Source organism: Thermobia domestica, chromosome 6 (assembly GCF_964235325.1).
Source record: "Thermobia domestica chromosome 6, izTheDome1.hap1.1, whole genome shotgun sequence".
Classification (NCBI taxonomy): Eukaryota; Metazoa; Arthropoda; class Insecta; order Zygentoma; family Lepismatidae; genus Thermobia; species Thermobia domestica.
Window position 1 is genome coordinate 300,642,008 of NC_137459.1, and position 23,586 is coordinate 300,665,593.

At 35.0% G+C, this 23,586-nt stretch overlaps 1 protein-coding gene across 2 annotated transcripts in view; it reads right to left on the minus strand.

Moving 5' to 3' along the window:
* The window catches only part of LOC145688533 (protein germ cell-less-like), a 255,481-nt gene that overhangs the window by 61,463 nt on the left and 170,432 nt on the right, over window positions 1–23,586 (minus strand). For both annotated transcript variants that reach the window (XM_081762911.1, XM_081762910.1), the window contains exon 6: window positions 8,537–8,709. In XM_081762911.1, coding sequence (XP_081619037.1) covers window positions 8,537–8,709 — 173 coding nt within the window. The remainder of the gene's footprint in view (window positions 1–8,536; window positions 8,710–23,586) is intronic.

Sequence of the window (23,586 nt, forward strand, 5' to 3'; positions counted from 1 at the left end):
TACTATATACAATTCTGAGTATATTATTCTTTTATGAAATTCTCGCGAACCTTATTTCTAAATCGAAGGGTAAGAAGACTAAATTCACTCTCTTATTGTTATAGATCCATTTCAATTGAAGCAGTTGGAATAGTTGGAAAAAATTAAAAAGTCATACCCTATATTCCAGTGTGGCACAATTGGTATAACGCGGCACACTGGTGTGTCTAGCAAAGTGAACAGTGTGACGCAAACTGTTTCCTATTATTTGCAAGAATATTTGTCGAGTTTCTGTTATTTATTATTATTATTATTATTATTATTATTATTATTATTATTATTATTATTATTATTATTATTATTATTATTATTATTATCATCAACGATTCTTCCATGGACAGCTGTCTGTATACGGTTAAGCAACCACAAGTATCACATTGAGGGATAATGCAAAAGTCTATTTGCTTGTATATTCTATCGGGAATAACTGCATCCGTCTAGAAAGCTAGGACTAACAACAAAGGGATCCGATGTTCTGACCGCACACCGCCCCAAATCGTGAGTGCTACAAGTTCTCTTCCACGCCTTAGCACAATAAGGGCTGATGCGCTAAGGGAGAGAGAGAAACAACTTAATTCCATTGCAGTTATATGCTTATTAAATGTTAACTTATGTTTATAAATTATGTAAATGATCGTATCGTTTTCTGTTTATTATTATTATTATTATTATTATTATTATTATTATTATTATTATTATTATTATTATTATTAGACATTTCTTAATAGGTTGATTGCCACGTGTATGGAATTCCATACACACGGCTCTCCTGTGCAGCAGAACGTGATGATTTTCCATACGCAAACAATGTAGATATTCCAAGTTTGTTGTGTTCGTTTTATAGGTGTGTATGTAATTAGATACATATGGCGTAGAAATCAAAATTTAATATCCATGCCACGTATATGCAAAACCATACACAAAGAAATTTATGAACAAAGACATTGAGTTTCAGTTTATCGTCTCGTTCAGCAACGAAGCTATATGAGACTTCGGCCTACTGATTAACGTGGACTCTAAACCACGTGAGCTCTCGCCGGGAATCGAAGCCGAGTCTTCCACGCCAAAGGCGCATGCGCTAACCGCATATCCACTAAGGAGCTCATGAACAGAGACATTTATGGGCTAAAACAAAGGCGAAAACAAAGATGTGTGATGTGATTTTGAGTTTATCGTCTCTTTCAGCGGCGAGGCTATATGAGACGTGGACCTACTGATTAAAGTGGAATCTGAACCACCTGAGCTCCCGCCGGGCGAAAACAAAGAATGTTCATTTCAATGCAAACCTATGTAGGCCTACGGACTTCAATATTCGCCCTCAAACGAAAGTGAAGACTATCCATGATTCGCAGTATTAAACTCTCTCTCACCTCTGTATTCTCCTAACATGTCTCCCAGCGATTACAACATTTTTTGGCGTCTCAATCACTTCTTATGTTAGTAGGATAGCTTTACCTAGAGGCCACTGATTAACCTGGCATTGTATTTTTCACTTTTTTACCTTTGGAATTGACAATCATCGTTTGGACATTTCAGTCGCACCTACCTAATATTAACAATGTTTCTACGATAATTTCGTAACATTGTATTATTTCTTTGTTGATTAGCTTGGTTAGGCTTATTTAAACACTTTTTTCTTTGCACCGACGTGTAACATCTCTTGGACGAAAATATACTAGCTCTCACTGGAAATCAAATCCAGAACCAATGCACTTGAACCATTTGACCACAACAAGGCACATTTAAAAAGAGGTTTCGATTTTGTTCGGAAAATTGTGATTAGGTGTAACATTAAAAATACATTTAAGAAAGGGTACGGAGCAAACGCACTGTACTTTCTCGCTTGAATTTCTTACACTGACTCGTGTTAGGCTGCAACTATTATTGAAACATTTATTTGGGAAATTGCGAATAAAATAATATTTTGGAAAACTTTGCTAGAAGAAACTTCAGGCCCAAAAGTAAAGTACCCATTGGTCATATTTTGGTTAGAAATAACTTGATCCATATATTAGAATTATTAAGGATATAATTGTATGCGAACTATAAGCAAAAGCGTCTGAGTAATTTCTGAGAAAGTCATGAAAAAAGTCACCCCAAGAATAAATTATCCTTTGTGGATCTTTTCAGGACAAACAAGCTATGCTATATTGTTAGTGTTTTCATAAAACATTTATTTATGAAATACGAACACAATCGCCTGAGTCGTTCTTGAGAAAATCGCAGGGTAAAACTTACTGTCAAAAGTATTATACCACTTCTAGATTTTCCGGATGAGGGAATTATACCATATAGCTAGGTTATTTATGTAACATGTATTTATAAAATATGAACAACAAACATCTCCTGAGTTGTTTTTAGGAAGGTCATCGTTAAAAGCTTACCCCCAAAGGTAAACTCTTCTATCTGTAATTTTGACAGTATATCAAATAATTTTTAAGCAAATCGTCGGGAAAAATTTCACTGTCAAAGTAAACTCTCTCTTTTGGATTTTTCTTTTCGGAACAAGCGAGTTATGCATATTGTAAGAGTGTTACAGACAATATTTTTACTGAAATTAGAAGAAATTTGTCTCAGTTATTACTGAGAAAATTGTCAAAAAAAAAAAAATCAACCCTTGAGAAAACCACTTCTTCTGTATGTTAACGGAATAAACGATTTATGCTGTATCTTAGTTTATTAATGAAACATTTCTTTACGAAATATGAACAAAATTGCCTGAGGCATTAATGGGAAAACCATCGGGGGAAAGCTCACCCTAAGAGTAAACTACTCCTTCGAACGAGTTGTCATATTGTTAGGTTATTAATAATACGTTTATTTATGAAATGTGGTTGAGAAAATTGTGGAAAAAGAACGCATACCATACAGTAAATTACACCATATATATTTTCTCAGAAAAAATATTCATATACGGTGGATATTTGTTAATAAAATATATATTTATAAAAAGTAAATAAAATCGTCACAGCTTTTTTTTCTTGAGAAAATTGAATTATTTTAAATTTTAATCCTTCAGTAAATTACCCTTACTTTTAGGTGTCGAAGGATATAAAATTTGAAAGATAGTATGTTATTAAAACGTTATGTCTAGAATTCGGTCCAGATACGTTGAACAGTATGGCCTCTATTTGAGTGCATGTAAAAGCGTGACGAACCGAGAGACGAATAGATGGACAGACATCGAAAAATAATTTTTTCGATATGTAGGAGCATTGTAGCTTGAATTCATTGAAATCTGGTATTCGGTTTTTATAACTATCACCACACTTTCTTCTTTCGTCGCTCGACTGTGAAAACGAATAGGCCTATACCGACACGTAAGGTGATAATTTGTAATCCCAAAAATTTAATTTGTTATGTTTAATGTGTTGTCACGCTAGAAAAAAAAAGCTTATGCATGTTACATCATTTTATTATCAGTTTTTCACGCTACTGTATAATTCGGTATGATTATAATTAATACCCATGGCATCTTTTGGAAGCATTCGTGTTCCTCACAAATAGAGCTGTTAATTTAGTTTTGTTTAAAGAAAGCATCCTTTATTTCCTTACACAGACTTATGATTGCATTTGTTGCACTTGTGGATATGAAACAAAAGGAGAGAGAGAGAGAGTCAATACTCTAAAAAGAAACACACACACTGAAATACTAGAACAGTAATTTAACATCAGCTTTTTTTTTCTTCATGACAACGAGCTATCGCTGTGACTGTGTTCGCCACGCTGTGTGTAAGGCAGCAGGTCGCGCATGTTTTGTTTTTTTTACTGTTCCTGACTCACAGACACTCGCAGTGAGTTGAAGTTACTTCTGCTGACGGAGAGGGAATGATTAAGCATATCATACCATAAACTGAAAACAATCGCTATTAGTAATAATACACTAATTCTAAATAAATACGTCATCAGAAAAAACAAAAAGTTATTTCATTATTATATTGTTTCGGTTCTTATTAACATAAAAATTTTACACTTTCTACAATGTTTTTTAAAGAAAAAATTGGATGGGATCGCATGGGATTCGATCTGGTGTCAAAACAATATAAGAACAACTAGTCCGCCACTCTACCCACTTGACCACACAGACTACCTTTTGTTGCCTATCTTTTTCTTAACAAATAAATGCTCATGGCTATAGAGCATGTCACTTCCAAACTTAAGACAATAGTTTTTCTCTTTGTTTCTATACTTCCGTATAACATCTTGGTTACAGAAGCTAATTTATATTTGGTAGACAATTTACACCCTAGATTTAAGCCAATAAATGCAATATATTAGTCCACTTTCCAGTTCCTTGATTCAACTAAAGTTATTCCCTCTGCAATCGTGCTGTGCTACTGCAAAAAATCCCTCGAAAACATTATTGCCAGTATACACAAAACCGAACATAATTTTGTTTTTTGCTTATATTTTTATTATTTTATTATATTTTTTGGAAATATCTCCTTAGATGGATTGCTTTCTATTATCTCCACATACTAATAACTAAATTTTACCCATAAACATAAGGAAAATGGAATAATTGCGAAAAATCGTGAGTTACAGTATACGCGCAATATTTTTTGCGCATGGGAGTACCTGTACATGAAGAAAGTAACATAGTTCAAATTAGAGATATTTAATAGGACTGAATTTGAATGAAAGAGTTTGTGTTTATGTCAGTATGTTGTACTCTGCGTAATACGCTAATCACAAATAGATTTCTCTTGCACATACCTCAGAATTATCGAAGAGGTGTATTTTAATATCCAGATATTTGGGCGCAACTCCAGTTCCGATCCTGATTGGCAACATGCAATGTTTCGATGGTTTCAAAGACTAAGATAAGTGATTGTATCGGAGACTAAATTGAAGATCACTAGTATTCCTTTACTAGTCCGTTATTTAATTAAGTGCAAATCACTCTACGTATCTACAGCGATGAACTTAACGTCAGCTTCATTCTTGTCTAACTTAATGTAACTTTGAGAGTATATCAGTCCCTATCTGAATAAATTAATATTTAAGTTTGTTACTATCCCATGACGATTGACGTAAATCATGCGTCATCAATCTACTGAATCTCACTAGTCACTATCTTTGAAATTTGTGTTTTCCCTCCGTCTCCTTTAGCCTAACCGGCATAACCATGGGACGTAAAACTCAAAAATTTCATTTTTTTTGTGTTTTCCCTGAGCTTGTCAACCTAAATGCCCGTGGACATAACATAAGGCCACGTGCAGAAAGGTGACTATTTCGAACCCGGATTCAATTCTCGGAATTTAGGAAATAAGAAATATATATATATATATATATATATATATATATATATATATATATATATGCCAGCTTTCTATTATAAGAAAACTTATTATGTAAGTGCAGTTATCCTCAGCACATAGAGGGAATTTACATAATACCTAGTGTTACAAATTTCCTTATGATTATTTACACATACAGTCAGTTTTGTCTTTTCTGATCTTTCGTAAACTTATATCACTAAAATTAAATCCATCTTGAAATAAAATCTAAGATTAGGTCTACTTCACTTCTTAAAAATAAGTCAATAAATGAATTTTGTCAAAGTTACAAATTATTACAAATAAAATTAAAATAAAAACAATATGCACATTCAACAGAAATCGAATGACAGGTCATAAAAGATCAGGAATCTGTAGCTCCAGCAAGTACTGTAGTAAATCTAACTAAGAATCAATGTATTATACGGTTACATTTCCATATTAATACTTACCTATGTTTATTATGATTGACCCACGTGATTCAATAATAAGCCACTGAACAAATTCTGTCTACAAAAATTAACTGATCTGTTTCTTGTTTAATTCTTTCGATAAAACTATATTTGTCTACTGTTACTTCTTCTGTTCTTCTCCAACAGTAATGGTTCAGAAAAGATTTCAAATAATTAAAAATGCAAAAATTCATCCAGGGGGAGGAGGGGGGCAACTTATTCTGAATTTAAACGTGATCGAAAATATCACTGTTCATCTAACCGACCCAGAAAACTATAAATTCGACACCGATAGTGGCCATTTTCGATCATTTTCATATATATCTCTTTTTCCCGCTTCCCCAAGTGGCGGGGCTGATTTTGGATTTAAACCGGATCGGAAATGTCACTGTTCATCTGAATGATCCCGAAAACTATGGATTAGACACTAATATTGTTCCTTTTCTATCATTATTATATATAGCTCCCCCATCCCCTCCTCCGTGCTGCGGAACACAGCATCAAAATTGTCACTGTTAATTTCAGCTACTGCTAAAACTATGGATTGGACACTGATATTCGTCATTTTTGATAGTTTTTAAATGTTTATCCCCCTCCCCTACGTTGTACCCTCCCCCTCCCCAACAATCAGAGCTGCACTTGGATTGAGACAGCATCAGAAGTGTCACTGTTTCTCTTAAAAATCCCCGAAAACTATGGATTCAACACTAATATCGGTTATTTTTGATCATTTTTAAATTTCTCTCCCCCTTCCCCTCCCCTACGTTGCATCGTCAAAGTGAATAACCTAAAGTAATGCCTGTTCCTAAACTCTTGTATGTTGAAAATTTGATTGAGATCGGTCTGGTGGTTCAAGAGTAATGAAGTCACAAAAGTAGTCATTTTTATTTTATATTTTTTACATATACCTCCCCTCCCTCTCCCCTAGGTTCGCTCGTCAAAGTGAAACGCCAAAAAACATCCAAGGCCCAACCCTCATATATGTTGAAAATTTGTTCGAGATTGGTTGGGTGTTCAAAAGTTATTAGGTTTTATTAGTTTTTATTTATACGTTTATTCATCTTCCCTTTAGAGCCCCTAAAAATTAGAAATATTCACTTTTGGAAATTTTTCAGTCGGTTAGTCACAATGTCAAATTTAATCATTGTAGCCCTACAGGAAATGCCAGTAATTTGGGAGTGTAAAAGGTGTCCGATGTAAATAACATGGGAAAGATTTTTCAGTTTTCCCCAAAACCACTCTATCTTTGGAAATTTTTACTTTTACTTATTTACTTAGTTAACGCTAATAAAAATGTACAAGCATAGCGAATTTCAAGTTTTTATTCCAATTCCAAGTACCTAAAACATGAGATTATATGTCCAAGAAAACACCCATTTAAATAACATGGGGAAATTCTTCACCCCTCCTTTAGACCCCCCCTAAATTTAAAAATATTCACTTTTGACAATTTTCCTGTCAGTTAGTCTCGGAAAGCTACAATCACGCTAAATTTCAACTTTCCACGTCAACCGGAAGTACCCCTTTAATTTATGTCAGCTTATGTAGTTTTATATATAGTTAAGATAAGATATACACAGTATACAATGCACAATATACAAAAACACAAATAAGGCAAGTCAAGCATCAAGACTAAGTCTTGAATAAAGCTACAATAACCGTCACATCAGCAAATACGCCCGAAATGTCATTAACTGTCACTCAGCAAATAACGACTCTCCAACTGCCTGCTAAAAACTGCATTTTGTAAAATGGCACTCAGCAGTAAAAGCTGCATAATAAGTTGTTTTATGTTTCCAATAATATCCAGTTGAGAAGGCCTCAGTACTGGTTTCTGTTCGGGCTACTTTTGTAATTCCTCAGGATTAGTTTCATGGATGCAGAAGCGGAAAGGAACGAAAGTCAATTTGCTTCAAGAATAGTCTCGCAAGTCCAGCCATTGTTTAGTCTAATAACATAGTAGTGCATTATAGCCTTTCTGCTTTGAGACAAAGCTAGATAGTCAAAGTTAATTCAGTTTTGTAGCCATCGTAAAATGCGTGTCACCTTCGATCAACGGAAATTGCAGTTTGATGAAAATTATCCACTAAGCTACGAGCAGAAAGCAGAATGACAGCAAATTTTCAAATCGTCAACAGAAAGTAAACAACAATTCGAGGAATGTATCAGCAATATCATGTATTGATGGTAACAGATACTTCTTAATTCAAGTTTCTCCATATTTTTTTTAAAGTTATTGTGTATTAAAAAGAAATACGTGGTCACTGCGAATCAAAGCTCTACTATGTTTCTAGAATGTAAAATGTACGACCATTCAGCTACTTAAAGTCATTGGGTCATTGGATAACGAATTAAAAATATCAAACATACTTGTAAGACAATAACTAATCAGCCTGTGAATTTAGTCTTGTGACCATACATCTACAAGATTTTTTTTAAATTGATTAATTGGGGTTTAATGTTCTTTTTCATAACCGAGACAAGGTAAGACGGGATCTACTGCTTCAACTGGTTCCGAACTGTAACTTGGCTTTTTATTTGACGTTTGTGTTCCCATTAGCATTCAAAGTTGAGATCACGTGTACAGAAAGCGTGCGAATTAGCCGATTTTTCACAAAGAGACAAAATAAAGAAAAGAAAGTAATATTGCAAGAACTGTCACTTTCTTCACTCAACCTAAAAGTGACACTAACCAGTAGGGATTTCTGAAAGATGACTGATAGCAGTTTCTTATATTTATTTCTTCTAATAAACTCTTTTACTTACGATTTCTTTCTTCGAAGTATTGGCAGCATGCTTTCTGAAGGTCCTTGTATGCCCCTGTCCATGTTGGATTAAGAAGTAAGAAGACCCATTCTTTCAACAAGACGTACAAGGAAACCTCAGTCTGCACGACGAACAGTTCAGCGTCTTGAACCAAATTCTCCATCAGGTCAGGCCTTAAAAATATAGATAAATATTTATGAAATGTATTAATTTTTTTCGTTCTCTCATTATTTAAATGTTAGTGCCATATCTAACACAGTACCTACTATTTTCACACTCAATAGAATACTACTACTACTACTACTAATAAGAATAATAATAACAACAATAATAATATTATTATTATTATTATTATTAATAATAATAATAATAATAATAGTAATAATAATAATAATAATAATAATAATAATAATAATAATAATAATAATAACGCTCAGAGAACGGTGTTTCTCAACCACGTCTCGTATTCGGAACCTGCAGTGTGAGACACAAAGCATGATTAAAAGAATTGATATCTGCGTTTTCAAGTACGTGTTTCAGATATCAATAAAGCTCTTATTAAGGGAAAATATAATCACTTAAATCGCTAAAATAATTTATTATTCAGAAATCCATACAACTTTTTTTTTTTTTTTTTTTTTTAAGGTAAGACATGCATTTCTGGTTTTTGTAGATAGTTACTGCATGTTTAAATCAATGTTTCCTACAGCAAAAGCAAGAGGCGCTGAAGTTCTATATTTAACTGTATCTAAACAAAGTAAATAGTTGATAATTTTGTCAATGAGATTTATCTTCATAATATACACCAAAATGTGAAGCGGAATATATATATATATATATATATATATTTTTACTCAATATTAAATAATACTAAATTTCTTTGTCCAAACTCCAATTCCTTGACTTTCTAGCTAACAAGCAACGTACAGAACAAGGCAGGATCAGATCCTACTCAAACTTCGCCCAGAGGACACATAACAGAAAAGAAGACAAAATGCCAAATTAGAGCTGCCCCCGTCCAGAAACACCGGAGATATGCTCCGCAATATAACGCACCACGCGACAATATGATATAAGGTAAACGTCGGAAGATACCCGTTTATGTCGAAAACGGAAAGGATGGGCAGCATGAGGATAACATCAAGACATTTGATATGCTATAACACTGACTTGGTGGCCATCTTGAAAGCCACGATCTTGGATATAGCGTAAGGTATTGAAATGAGAAGTCTCATTGTGTGGTAAACTAGCCTTCGCGTGGGAGACTTCAACAACTCATGGAACTCATCGAGTCAACGCAGAACGCTGCCTTTCCCTAATAGTGTGACTGTTTGGGACCTTCGCGAAACAGTGTAGCAAACCGCGCAAAGGAAAAGAAACATTCGTAAAAAAAAATGTAAGCTAGAAAATGTAAGCTTTCTCATCCGTACACACTTTGTTTCAGATAGTGTTATTTAAATAAAGGTGGGCCGAAATTTCCCTTGTTCACACGAAACACCAAGAAAATTGAACAAGAAACGTACAAAACGTCGTCCAGGAGTGGGATTCAATCCCAGGTAGGTCGTGCTCTTGCTCACCAATCCAAGATGATATCTGCTACACTCCGGAGCGAGCTGTCGAATTGCTGTTCCATAAGAAATAGTCCTTTGTAGTTTATGTAGTCTCCAAACGAGTGCTCGTATCGCGCGTTGCAACTGTGGTTTTCACTGTCCCAAACAGAATCCCAATATCCTCGAAAGGCATAATGTGTCAAGGCGGATGCACTTCCATGCACAGACACTGTTGCAGTTACTTGTCAGGTACCATTGTCGTGGGGTCTTGCCCTATTATTCTCTCCTTCGGATACATGTTTGTTTTGCCAGTCTTCTACACTTCGTCCCGTCCATACCATTACACATATGTTTTTCGCGGTTACATCATTGGTTTTCTTTTTGCATTATGCCTTACATTGATATATCACACACCCCGCTTCACATTTGAATACCTTACGCTATATCCAAGATCGTGGCTTTCAAGATGGCCACCAAGTCAGTGTTATAGCATATCAAATATCTTGATAGCATCCTGGTGCTGCCCATCCTTTCCGTTTTCGACATAAACGGGTGTCTTCCGACGTTTATCTTATATCATATTGTCGCGTGGTGCGTTATGTTGCAGAGCATATCTCAGGTGCTTCTGGACGGGGGCAGCTCTAATTTGGCATTTTGTCTTCTTTTCTATTATGTGTCCTCTGGGAAAAATTTGAGTAGGATCTGATCCTGCCTTGTTCTGTACGTTCCTTGTAAGCGGAAATCCTCTCTAGCAACTTAACGAGATTATGGTTTACTTTCCAATCGACGTTATGGTTAACTCTAGTTGGCCAACTCATTTTGAAGTTAACTATCGAGCTTGCAAGATTGATTTTTACTTTATTTTAGTTTATTCTTTTTTTAAATTCCATCCACTTATATGTACTACTATGAGCAAAATAAATGACGCGTCTCTTTATTTTGAAGTTTTTTGAAAATATCTCCGTTTTCTTTATATGTTCGAAATTTCGGAAGGTTTCCCCAGCAGGACAGGTTAATAACAAACCCGTTTTTAATATTTGTGTTAGATATTAGCTTAAAATAAAGAAATTAGAAGCAAAAAACATTAAATCGACAGAAATCTCGAGAATTACCAACTCTGCTAAAGTGGGAAATTTTCAAGAACGCGAGGGAATTCTGCAGTTCAACACGAAGCAACGACATCTATGTCATTGAGAGAAGCGTGGATTAGATCTACAAACGAAAATTTTAACGAAATATTTCTAGTATGTCTTATTATATGCATTATCAGCGAACTCCAAATATATGAATCTATGCTAAGTATTAACGTATAGATAGTGCAAATAGTGGAAATTACCTATGGAAAAAGACGAATTGTTAGCCCAATCGTAATGAAAAATCGTCTTTACTGTAGAACAGGTTCAGCTTACGTAAGAAAGCAAATAGCTCAGTTAGATAAAGCAACGAGTTTGTATACCGAAGGTAGACGGTTCGAATCCCGTGGAAGTACTGTTGTCATTTTTATCACTAAGGTTATTTTATTTATTTTTTATTTGGGAAAGAATCAAAATGTAACATATGTGTAAAACTCATGACGATACCAAAAAAAAAAGTTTGGATATTTTGATAACAGATTTCCCTATTAAATGTTTAATTTTCTCTATATTGTCTTAAATTGAAATTGTTTTGAATTTACTACATAAGCAAAGTTGCCCGAAGGAGGAGAGCTCAAGTAATAGATATTCTACGTAAAAGCAACCTATTGTAGAATGATGATGCTTCTTACCTTCAGCACATAATCTTAACGTTAGAGAGTCAGAGAGAGAAAAATCCTGTTTTTCCTTCCCTATGACCACTCATCTTAAAGCTCTATCTATAATGATTCGTGTCACATAATTTCGGCTCTCCAAAGACATTCATATTTATTATTATTATTATTATTATTATTATTATTATTATTATTATTATTATTATTATTATTATTATTATTATTATTATTCCTGAATATGAGCCAGAGCCCACTCTGAAAAATTGCATCTGGCGTTCTGAGTGAAAGTTCTATGGGACTATTAGAAAAATATATTCCCGTTTCCACGCTGATGGTAGAATTTCTTAAACAGTTATTGAATTACGTTCGAAAGCTAGGCGTAAATAGCGCCCCCGCAACAATGTGGCGTGGGGACCGCACAAGCTGCAAGGCCAAAAAATATACAGAAAGTACGCCGGGGCGGAGCAGGCCAAATTTTCACACGGGCCAAGTGACTTTTTGGCGCCCTTCCCCTAGTAGTAGCCTATATTTTACATTTTATCATAGTGTTTTTAATAGTTTAAACCAGGAGCGTCATTTCAGATTTTGCTTTGGGGGGGGGGGGGGGCAAGACCTCTTGATATAAGTAAAATTTCGCGTTTTTCACTGATTTACTACTATTCTAATGATAAAATCTATATACATCTCAAACTCAGGGGGGGCAAATGCCCCTCCCTGCCCTCCCTAAATGACGCCCCTGTTTTAAACCCATTTTCAAAAAGAAATCCATTACCTAGGAAAACTTCACAAAGAATATGGCCCGCTATAAACAATACCAACTCCACCCCCTCTGGTCTAGTGGCTAGCACGCCTGCCCTCTGTGGTACCGGGTCCAATTCCCGGTGGATTACTGTTGAACGATGAAAGTGGTTCGGATTCCACTATAATTAGTATCCACATCTCCCTTGCCCATTAAGGCATAACCGTGGAACGCTAAACTCAAGCAAACAAACAAACAATACTTAATTCCCGGCACTCTTTATTCTACATGCCATCTCTCAATTTTTCGATACAGCCCCCTTAGTACTATGAAAGTCTCTTCTTCCATAGTGAAATGTAAAAAGATCATATAATTGCCACTACTTTACAAGAATATAAACCAAAAATGTCAGTAGAAAGCACATTGTAAAATTTACTTTTTGAGGCTCGTTTTGGTGCTCCTCTTTCTCTGGCACCCCGGGCAGTCGCCCGGCCCTTAGTCCGCCCTTGAAAGTACGGACGCATAACTAAGGACTGCGGAGGAGAGGTTAACCTTCATGTTATGCCACTGGTTTGACGTGTTTGAAATGTTCAGTAAGTGATCGGTTAGTGAAATAATTTCGACGGTTACTGATGTTTAAAGTTTAGGTAAGACAAAGCTACCTAATCAAATACATTTGATATCGCGATGTCACAATTTGATTTTTCCTCACATAAAAAAGATAAAAACAATAGTAATAAAAACCCTTACTCGTACTGGGCTCCTAACTAACTAACAACCTAATTCTTACAGACTAGTTGCTCTGACCAACTGAGTTTCGATTTCTTACGCGAAAGAAGTCTGTTATATTAAGAGGCATGCTTTTCATTATCAAAACTGTTCGAAGTAATACGAACATGGCTTAAGAACAGAGACGGAACTGAATTACCACTCGATTGACCTTGAGGGCAAATCACCAAAGCGTAGCTATAAACGTAAGTTCCAGCATGCATTTCTCTGGAGTTGTGTTCAGTATTCCTATCTGCCAGTCATGCTTGTTCGTAGGAGTAATATGTTACAAACCTAACCTTTCGATAGAGCACAATGACAGAGAATCAGAGGAAAGAAACTCTTGCCATTGTGAACGTGGGATACCACACTGTGCAATAAAACTGACGCGTCTCCTTGAAGTGATATTTCATCGAAAATAACTCGTTTTCCTTTATATAGTCTATCCGAAGTTTTTGTGGGTTTCAAAATGAGGAAATGTTACTGACAAACAAGAACGCATTTAGGGGTGGGTCTAGGGGGTCCGGACCCCCTCTGAAACCCCAACTTTTCTGTAAATTTAGCCTAATTTTGGGGATTATCTTTTAAAATTTTATTATAATTTATCCTAATATTGAAGTCGGACCCCTCCCGAAATAAATTACTGCATACGTGTCTCTGACAATTTTCAATATATTTGTTAAATAATAAAGTAAAATAACTAAATTAGGAGCAAAAAGCTTTAACACGGGCTAAATTTTGTCTACTGCCAATATTGCTAGAAGGGATATTAATAGCAAAAACTGCTAGTCAATGCTAAACCTTGGAACGTCATCCCGAACAAGTCTATTATTAAGAACTACATATGAAACATGTTATTAAAACTTATCCAGCTTTTATCTGGCATGAAATTATTATATACACCAAAATTCACTCTCCTAAAATGTGTATCTAAACAATGTACGAAGCAATGAAAATTTTTTTATCGAAATATTTGGGCAGGAAACTCTAACAGCCAGCCATTTTATTTAAATCGTAGTAAACCCTGTAACCGTGCGTTAACGTGAAGACAAAGCTTGGTCCATTGGTAAAGTGTTGGAAGAATATAAAGTCAATGTTCGTAGGTTCGAATCTATCCACTCACCATAACATTTTGTTCTTATGTGTAACGATGAAATAAGAAAGAAAAAATGTATAACCGTTAAGACAAAACTTCAACCAAGTCTGAAGAGAACAATACTAAAATAGTAACACAATGACGTCAACCAAAAATTATTTCATGTAGCGTTTGGACAAAATGACAGCTGTTAACAATTGCAGAAATAAAAACAGACTGATAGCTGTAATGCAATCTAGACTTCTGAATGCATTTACTTCCTGAAAACTTCCGTCTCGTCATTGGTATGCCGTTAATTATTGTAAAACCTTTCAATTGGAAGTGAAATGACACAAACTAAAACAGTTTTAAATCAATAAATAATGTCTATGTGTAAAAGTAGGTGTCTTTTATCTGTAGTTCTGAGTTCCTTTTACTTTGAAGTGACAAATGAGAGAAGAAAGTATGGTGTTCGAAAAAAAAATCAAATTTGAGATTTCAACGAATTTACACGTATTATAGCCCCTAACACCGAAAAAGTTATTTTTCGATACATGTCTATCTGTTCGTCCGTCCGTTCGCTACACTTTTCTGTGCACTCGCCTAGAGGCCATACCGTTCAACTTATCTGCACCAAATTTTAGTTTAAGATTTTCATAGTATTTCCTATAGTTTTTTTTATTTCCCTCCTACTCCCAAAACAAGGGTAGTTTCCTGTACGATGAAAATAGAAAAAAGATATTTTCTCATAACTGGCTCTAACGATCTTGTTTTCTTTCTTTTTTTATAAATCAATATTTAATTAGCAACCCTATTTTGTGGTATAAGGCATTTATCTGAGAAAAATCTACAAGGGGTAGTTTATACTAAGGGGGTGAGTTTTTTCTCAGTGATTTTCTCAAAATGGACTCAAATGTTTTCGTTCATATTTCATAAATAAAGATTTCATTAATAACTTATCAATATGGCATAACTCGTTTGTCCTAAAAAAATGCGAGGGGTAGTTTATTCTTGGTGGAGTGTTGTCTGGGCGATTTTCTCAAAAACAACTCAAAAGAGTTTATTCATATTTCAAAAATAAATATTTCGTTAATAACCGAACAATATGGCAAAACTCATTTGTCCTGAAAAAATATGCGAGGGGTAGTTTACTCTTGAGGGTGTTTTTCCTCCACGGTTTTCTCAAAAATGAGTCAAGCAATTTTGTTCGTACTCAGAAATAAATATTTCATTAAAAACCTAGTAATATGGAATAACTCGCTTACCCTGAAAGAATCCTCAAGAGATAGTTTATTCGGGGAGTTATTTTTCCCTCACGATTTTCTCAAAAATTACTCGGACAATTTTATTTATAATTCATAAATAAGTATTTCATTAATAACCCTATATTTTAGTATAAGTCATTCCTATTTAAAACAATTACAACGGATAGTTTATTTTTGGGGTCAAGGTTATTTCCCCGACAATTTTCTCGAACGACAGGCAAGTTTGTTCAAATTTCGCAAATAAATATTTCATTAATAACCAAAAGTATATCTTAACTCATTGTTCGAAACAATTCACAAGAGGTAGGTTACTCTTGACGTGTTCTTTTTGAACGACTTTCCCAAAGTGACTCATTTGATTTTTTTCATATTTCATAAACAATGATTGCATTAATTGGTCTATTATATGTCTAATGAAAATGTGCTCAAAGTAGTTTTGTAGTTAGTTTTGTTTGTAGTTAGTTTTGTAGTGTGGATTTTCTTCAATCGAAGTTTTTTATTCGATAATCTGACATTCGATGTATTTGAATAATACGATAACTTTATTCGTATTATCCAAATACACACTTCAGTAACAACTGCGGCCTAACACAGTTAAGAAATTGAATTGAAAAAGTTTAGTGCGGTGGCCCTGTAATTGAATATTTTTTGAGAAACTCCCTAGCTTTTTGTGGTAAACTTAGGCTTTTCTTTTTCGAGCGACAAAAGAGAGAAGAAAATAGTGATTGTGAAAATAATATCAAATTCAGATTTCAACGGATTTACATGTTTCATGGCGTCTACATACCGAAAATGTGACTTTTCGACACCCGTCCTTCCGGTCCGTCCGTTCGGCACACTTTTATATGCACTCGCCTAGAGGCCATACCGTTCAACTTATCTACACCAAATTTTAAACTTAGGGTTTACTTAGTATTCTTACAGGAGCTTTTCCATTTTTTCCTACCACCTAAAATAAGTGTGGTTTACAAACAGCCGAAAATCGAAAAACGCTATTTTCTCAAAAATGGTTTTAACAATTTTGTTTATTTTTCATTAATCAATATTTAATTAACAACCCTATATTGCAGTATCAGATATTTCTCTTAGAAAAATTTACAAGGGGTAGTTTATTCTTGGAGGTGACTTTTTCTCGACGATTTTCTCAGAAAAGACCCTGGAGAATTTTGTACACACTTCATAAATAAATATTTGACCTTACAACATGGTATAAGTCAATTGACCTGAAAAATATATGAGTAGTAGTTTATTCTTGGACTTGAATTTATTCTCAGTGAGTTTCTCAAACACGACCAGTTGGCAACCCTGTATCTCGACAACGAAGCTGAATTCGAAAACTGCAAGAGGACCATTTGTCTCCTTTTGATGTCACGAATCACCTCCCGAAGTTTGTGGACATCTTTCAGGTTCACCCTTAATGAAGCTTCTTTTCGAAAAGTTAACTATTAACTTTAAGTATTGTTTATCTTTTTTTAAATCACAAATGTCGTTATTAATTTTAAGGCAGAGAACTACTTCTGAGAGAATAGATCTTGAAAGATAATATTAAAACTTAGACTTTTGTTTTCGAGACATTCCAGACAAGACGAGACATTTTACAAGCTATCTCGTGTCCAAAACATTTGCCTCGTATTATCTTGGATGTCACAAAGCGCGTCTTGTCTCTTTCTCGAGACATGTCTTATCTCGTGCGCATTCGTTAACACTTGGAAAGGATTATCTTTCTACTCAAAGCATTATTTTTATAATGGTTGCATATTTATGATAATTGCTGTCCACATAAATTACAGTCCTTTCAGTTGAATTAATTTTTATTATTATTATTATTGAAATTGCAATATCTAGTTTAACGTTGGTCGATTGTGCACCTACGCTAAGGGAGAATGATGATGAATGAAATGGTGAAATGAAGAAAGTGGGAGGAAAATGGAAAATCTCAAGAAAACACATACCCATGCACACGGTATTTGTCCACCTCAAATTTCACTTGGCGCGAAGTGGAATCGAGCCACGGACCCCATGCACCAAAGGTGAATGCTCTATTATTATTATTATTATTATTATTATTATTATTATTATTATTATTATTATTATTATTAATAATAATAATAATAATAATAATAATAATAATAATAATTGTAGCGAGCTCAACGGGTTTCAACCGTTCGACTTAACCAACGTTTGGATGCCTATTCGTTCGTCGGCTCCATGAGAACTTCTCATAAAAGACATTTCATTTTAATGAAACTAGTAAGTGCCTTCTTTTAGCTCTGCGAAGTAACTATTGCTTGGAATATGAATCTGCAAAACATAAGAGGTAAAATTAACCAAATGGTGCAAGTTTCCACTTATATATACAAAACAATTTTGCAATATCAACTACGTGAATCTTGTCCCATAAAGAAGCCGAAACCCCTACACCGAAGAGCCCTCCAAGATTTGATCATTGTCCACACGGACTGAAATTGTCATTTGAAGCCAAGGCTTTAATATGAAGCCAATAATTTCTTTAAAATAGACGGAAAATTCGGAAGTTATAAGCATTTTCATATTTTTGCCTTTTCTTATAAGGGAGCCGTAGCCCCCTATACTGAAGAGCCCCCCCCGGAGATTTGATCATTGTCCACTCGGACTGAATTTGTCATTTGGAACCAACACTTTAATACGAAGCAAAATATTTCTTTAAAATAGACGAAAAATTCGAAAGTTATAAACATATTAATAATTTTGCCTTTTCTCATAAGGGGGCCGTATTAGCCTACACTGAAGAGCCCCACGAGATTTGATGATTGACCACTTGGACTGAAATTCTCATTTGAAACCACAACTTTTAATATGAAGCCAAAAATTAAACTTTTACATCAATTTAAACTGACTGGGTTCCGGTTCCCCCCACTATTGTTTAGTTTAGTTAAGTGGTAATTTGTGACAGCTTCACATCATCAAAAGAATGTTTCACTTCAACTCCCCTCCCCCAGGAGTTCGTGCTGGATCCACCACTGGAATCAATAGACACTCTTCCTATTCTTTTTGTCACCCTTGATTGTGTAGGGGCTCCCTCGTACAAATAAAGAAGCGGTAATATTACAATCAAGGGGCGCTATATATTAGGTATTTTTTTAGTTACCTACCCCTAACCGCACAGGGCCATCTTTCGTAGAATAAAAAATATTACGTGATATTCCAATCATGAAAGGGGAGAGGATGCTGTAAATATATTTCTTATTCATTTTGTCTGTCCTGCTTATCAAAAATTACTTTCTGTTGGAAGGGTACTGAAATGAGAGGGGCAAAATAAAAAGTCGTACCCCCTCCTACATGGTTGCTTAAATAAGTACTAAAGAAAGCATTTTAAACTAAGATATTTAAGATTTAAACTAGGAAACTAAGATATCCTTACATTATGTAAGGATGGCATATTCAGGATTATTATTATTATTATTATTATTATTATTATTATTATTATTATTATTATTATTATTATTATTATTATTATTATTTGAATGTTTTTGGAGCACCGAAATTTTGTGAGACGAACAATGATATGTAGAGGTTTAAGATGGGTGGTCATAGAGGAGGAAAAACCAGGATTTTTCTCTGTCTGACTCTCTAACGTAAAGATTATGTGCTGAAGGTAAGAAGCATCATCATTCTCCAATAGGTTGCTTTTACGTAGAATATCAATTACTTGAGTTCTCCTCCTTGGGTCTACTTACCTTATGTAGTAAATTCAAAACAATTTCAATTCAATACAAATACATTGTAAAACTTTTCCGTAATTAAACATCTAGGGAAAATTAAACATTTAATAGGGACATCTGTTATCAAAATATCCAAACACGTAGATAGAAGAGTATCTAGTGAGAAATATTGTAAAACTTTATAAAATTCTCCAAATTAGAATTAACATTTACTGGGAAACATTCGTTATGCGCCAGCGAGCATATGGTGAACAGTGAGCACAGGGGAAATAATTACGAAACTGTTTGCAAACAAAATTAGGGACGCTAATGCAAGTGCGACAACGGCATTTTTTCTTTTTTTGGTATCGTCATGAGTTTTACACATACGTTACAATTTAATTCTTTCCCACATAAAAAATAAATAAAATAACCGTAGTGTAGAGATAAAAATGACAACGGCATTTCCATGGGATCGAACCCGCTACCTTCAGCATACAGACTCATTGCTTTAACTAACTGAGCTATTTGTTTTTTTACGTGAACTGAGCCTGTTCCGGTAAAGACGATATTTCATTACGATCGTCCTACCAATTCGTCCTTTTCCATAGATAATTTCCACTATTTGCTCTATCTTTATGTTAATACTTAGCATATATTCATATATTTGGAGTTTGCAGATAATGCATATAATAAGACATACTAGAAATATTCGTTAAAAGTTTAGTTTGTAGATTTAATCCACATTTCTCTCAATGACATAGATGTCGCTGCTTCGTGTTGAAATGCAGAATTCCCTCGTGTTCTTGAAAATTTCCCACTTTAGCAGAGTTGGTAATTCTCGAGATTTCTGTCGATTTAATGTTTTTTGCTTCTAATTTCTTTATTTTAAGCTAATATCTAACACAAATATTAAAAACGGGTTTGTTATTAACCTGTCCTGCTGGGGAAACCTTCCGAAATTTCGAACATATAAAGAAAACGGAGATATTTTCAAAAAAACTTCAAAATAAAGAGACGCGTCATTTATTTTGCTCATGGTAGTACACAATGATGCTTGAAGCACTCATAAACAAATATATACTCTATCAGTGTTACTCATAAATTCGTTGGTACGAAATATTGGTACTACATAAAAAGTCTGAACGTTTATCTTATTGTGCAAAGTAAAGTCCATTGTGTTGGATGGTTCTCTGCAAATATTTGGCAAGTCAGAATCACACGGTAATATCATTTAATTAATTTGGAGGCTAAGAACTCACGCAATGAATTTTCCACATCCTCAGCTGTTTTAAATTGTCGTCCTTGAAGGAAATACGCAAGGGAGGGAAACAAAGATAATCTGAGTGGTAGAGGTCTGGGCTGTGTGAAGGGTGTTATGTCAATTCGGATCGCTGCAATTTCTGGAATTTTTTGGTAATTATTCATGACCAGTGGCAAGGGATGTTATCGACCTAAAGCCGAACTCTTCCTTTTGATCAAAGTCAAATATTTTTTTCGCATAAAACGATGGAGCCGCTGTAATTGTTCAGGGGAAATGTTTCCAACCATATGCATAGCCATCTGAAACTAGCTCACAGAATATTGGACAATTGATATTAGCCATATGCACATCACCTGTGTTTCAAACCTCCTATTATGGGTATTGGGAAGTGCATCTTAACGTGACTCGAGGCACTGACGGCCACTGGCAGAATATTGCAGAAAGATAAATTTTAGTCAACTGCGTTTATTCAATGCCAAAACTTATCATCTCGAGATTTTCTATGCTAACACAGAGTAAGTCATCTTTTAATCTGTTATGGTGTCAGCTAGTGAGGCACAAGTCGAGACAATCTACAAACAAACCTCAGTTGACAAAGATGACACAGCACAGAACACTTTGAGATGATCCTATCTGTACCAAATTTACTTGAACTTGCGGGTGGGCCAATTATTAGTCTGCTCCAGATGATTTTTGTTCATGGCAAATTATCTCCCGGTCCGAGGTTTATCTTCAACATTACCATGTAGCTTGACTAAATCGTGCCAACCACTTTTGGGTGTCCCAATTTTCATAGTTTGCTCCTTTTCCACAGGACAAATTTTATTTTAAGCTTTGGTAGTTTTCGTCCCTTCGTCCAATAGTATCTTAACAGAATACGAATAGTCACTTGATTGAGATTCTTGTTTGTCCGTCTCAATTTAAATGTAGTGAGAAAACAGACACTGTCTACGTGATGACTGACATGAGCACAACGTCATACTAACTCATGGTTACGTTCGATGCTTCCACATAACAGAACCAATATGATACGTTTGTATGGGTTAAAAAGCGAACAAATTTATGAGGGAGGAATACATAAAGAATTTATATGACCAGAAGAACAGCCCAAAAGATATTGCGATCGAAGCAGAGGAAGAGGTGGATGATGAAGGAAATGGACCCAATATATTGAAAAGTGAAGTAGTACAAGCTATCAAAGATATACAAAGGAAGAAGGTTTCTGGAGACGACAACATATCAGCGAATTTACTTAAAGGATTAAAAAATAATGCAATGCTAGTACTGACTTCACTTATTAACAAGATCTACCTGAGTGAAGAATGGCAAAAGGATTTTCTTGGTGTTACAATAATTGCTTTAGCTAAGAAAGACAGGCAAAGAAATGTAGTGATCACAAAATTATTAGCCTTATTTCGCACACTGGAAAAATTATTGCGCGCATGCTGAAAGGCGCCTGGAAAGTAAGATAGAAGAGATATTGAAGGAAGATTAATTTGGATTTCAAACAGGAAAAGGCAGCAAAGATTTTATTGGGTTGGTGAGAATTGGATCACAAAGAGTTCTTGACGTAAAGGAAGAGTTGTGTTTGTACTTCGTCTACTGGCAAAAAGATCTTGATCGGGCCAATTGGACCAAATTTCTAAAAATACTTACAGAAATCGGAGTCAGCTGGAGGAACCACGACTCATTCGCAATCTATCCATAGGACAACGAGTAAAACTGCGTTTGAATCAAGGAAAAACCAATAGTGCAGAGATTGGAAGAGGAGTCAGGCAAGGATAGTATGTCGCACCAATTATTCAACAGTTAGAGTAAATTCTTAATGGAGGAAGCAATAATGGTAGTTGAAATTTCAAGATTGGGGGAAAGATAATTAACAAAGATGACACGGTTACTATAGCTAGCTACAGAAAATGATGGAAAAATAGTTAAAGTGGAAAACAACGAGGAATTGAAATCAATGTCCAAAAATCGAAAGTCATAAGAACATGCCATGGAAACACTCCCTTACGTGCCAGAGTAGATCAAAGAGAACTTGAAGAGGTCGATCATTTCAAATATCTGAGAAGCACAAGGGGTGGATAAGAAGTAACAGCAACATTGTTATAATTTATACCTGGGTTTATGCACAGAAACACCTGTTATATTCCTCCAATGTAATCACCTGTTATTTCTATCACTTTCTACACATGTGGAAGGCGTCGCACACGGTCAGTGCGTAAATTTTTGTCTATGTTACACAGGGACCACCATATGGCACAGATGATGGCTTCTCTTGTGACGTAGTGCTTCCCGCGAAGTAATTCCGTTATTTTTGCAAAAAGGTTATCACGAAGTCCCTGAAAACATTGTTGTGCATTGCGCCCACAAGCCACTTCAATATTGATTCACACCCATTGTTCGTCTTTCTGAATCATATTGTTATGTCGCTTCCACTCTCCTTCCTTTTCTCTCTGGCACTGCTGCTGCTCTCCACTGAATAACACACAATCATTTCCACTCGCCACACTTCGTCGTTTCATATTCCCTTATCAGCTACAGAACTCTTGTAGTTCTGAGACACAGCCTTCTGACATGAGAATAGTGTTGCCACTACTTTTTATTTAACCTATGCATATTGACGAGAGACGCTTACCGCACCAAAGAGATCAGATCAAGAATTACCATAGCCAAAGAGGCATTCAACAAGAAAATATCACTCTTAACTAACAGGATTAATATATATTGGACGAAGGAAGAAACTGGTCAAGTGCTATATATAGATTATTGAACTGAAGGAATATTTAGAGAGCTTTGAAATGTGGTGTTGGAGGAAGATGGAGAAGATAAAATGGATGGAGAGAATACCAAATGAAGATGTTTTAGTACGGGTAGGAGAGAAGAAGACACTTTAGCCAGCATCCTACGTAGGAAAGCCAATTCGATTGGACATATCTTGCAAAGCAATTTCCTTCTTCAT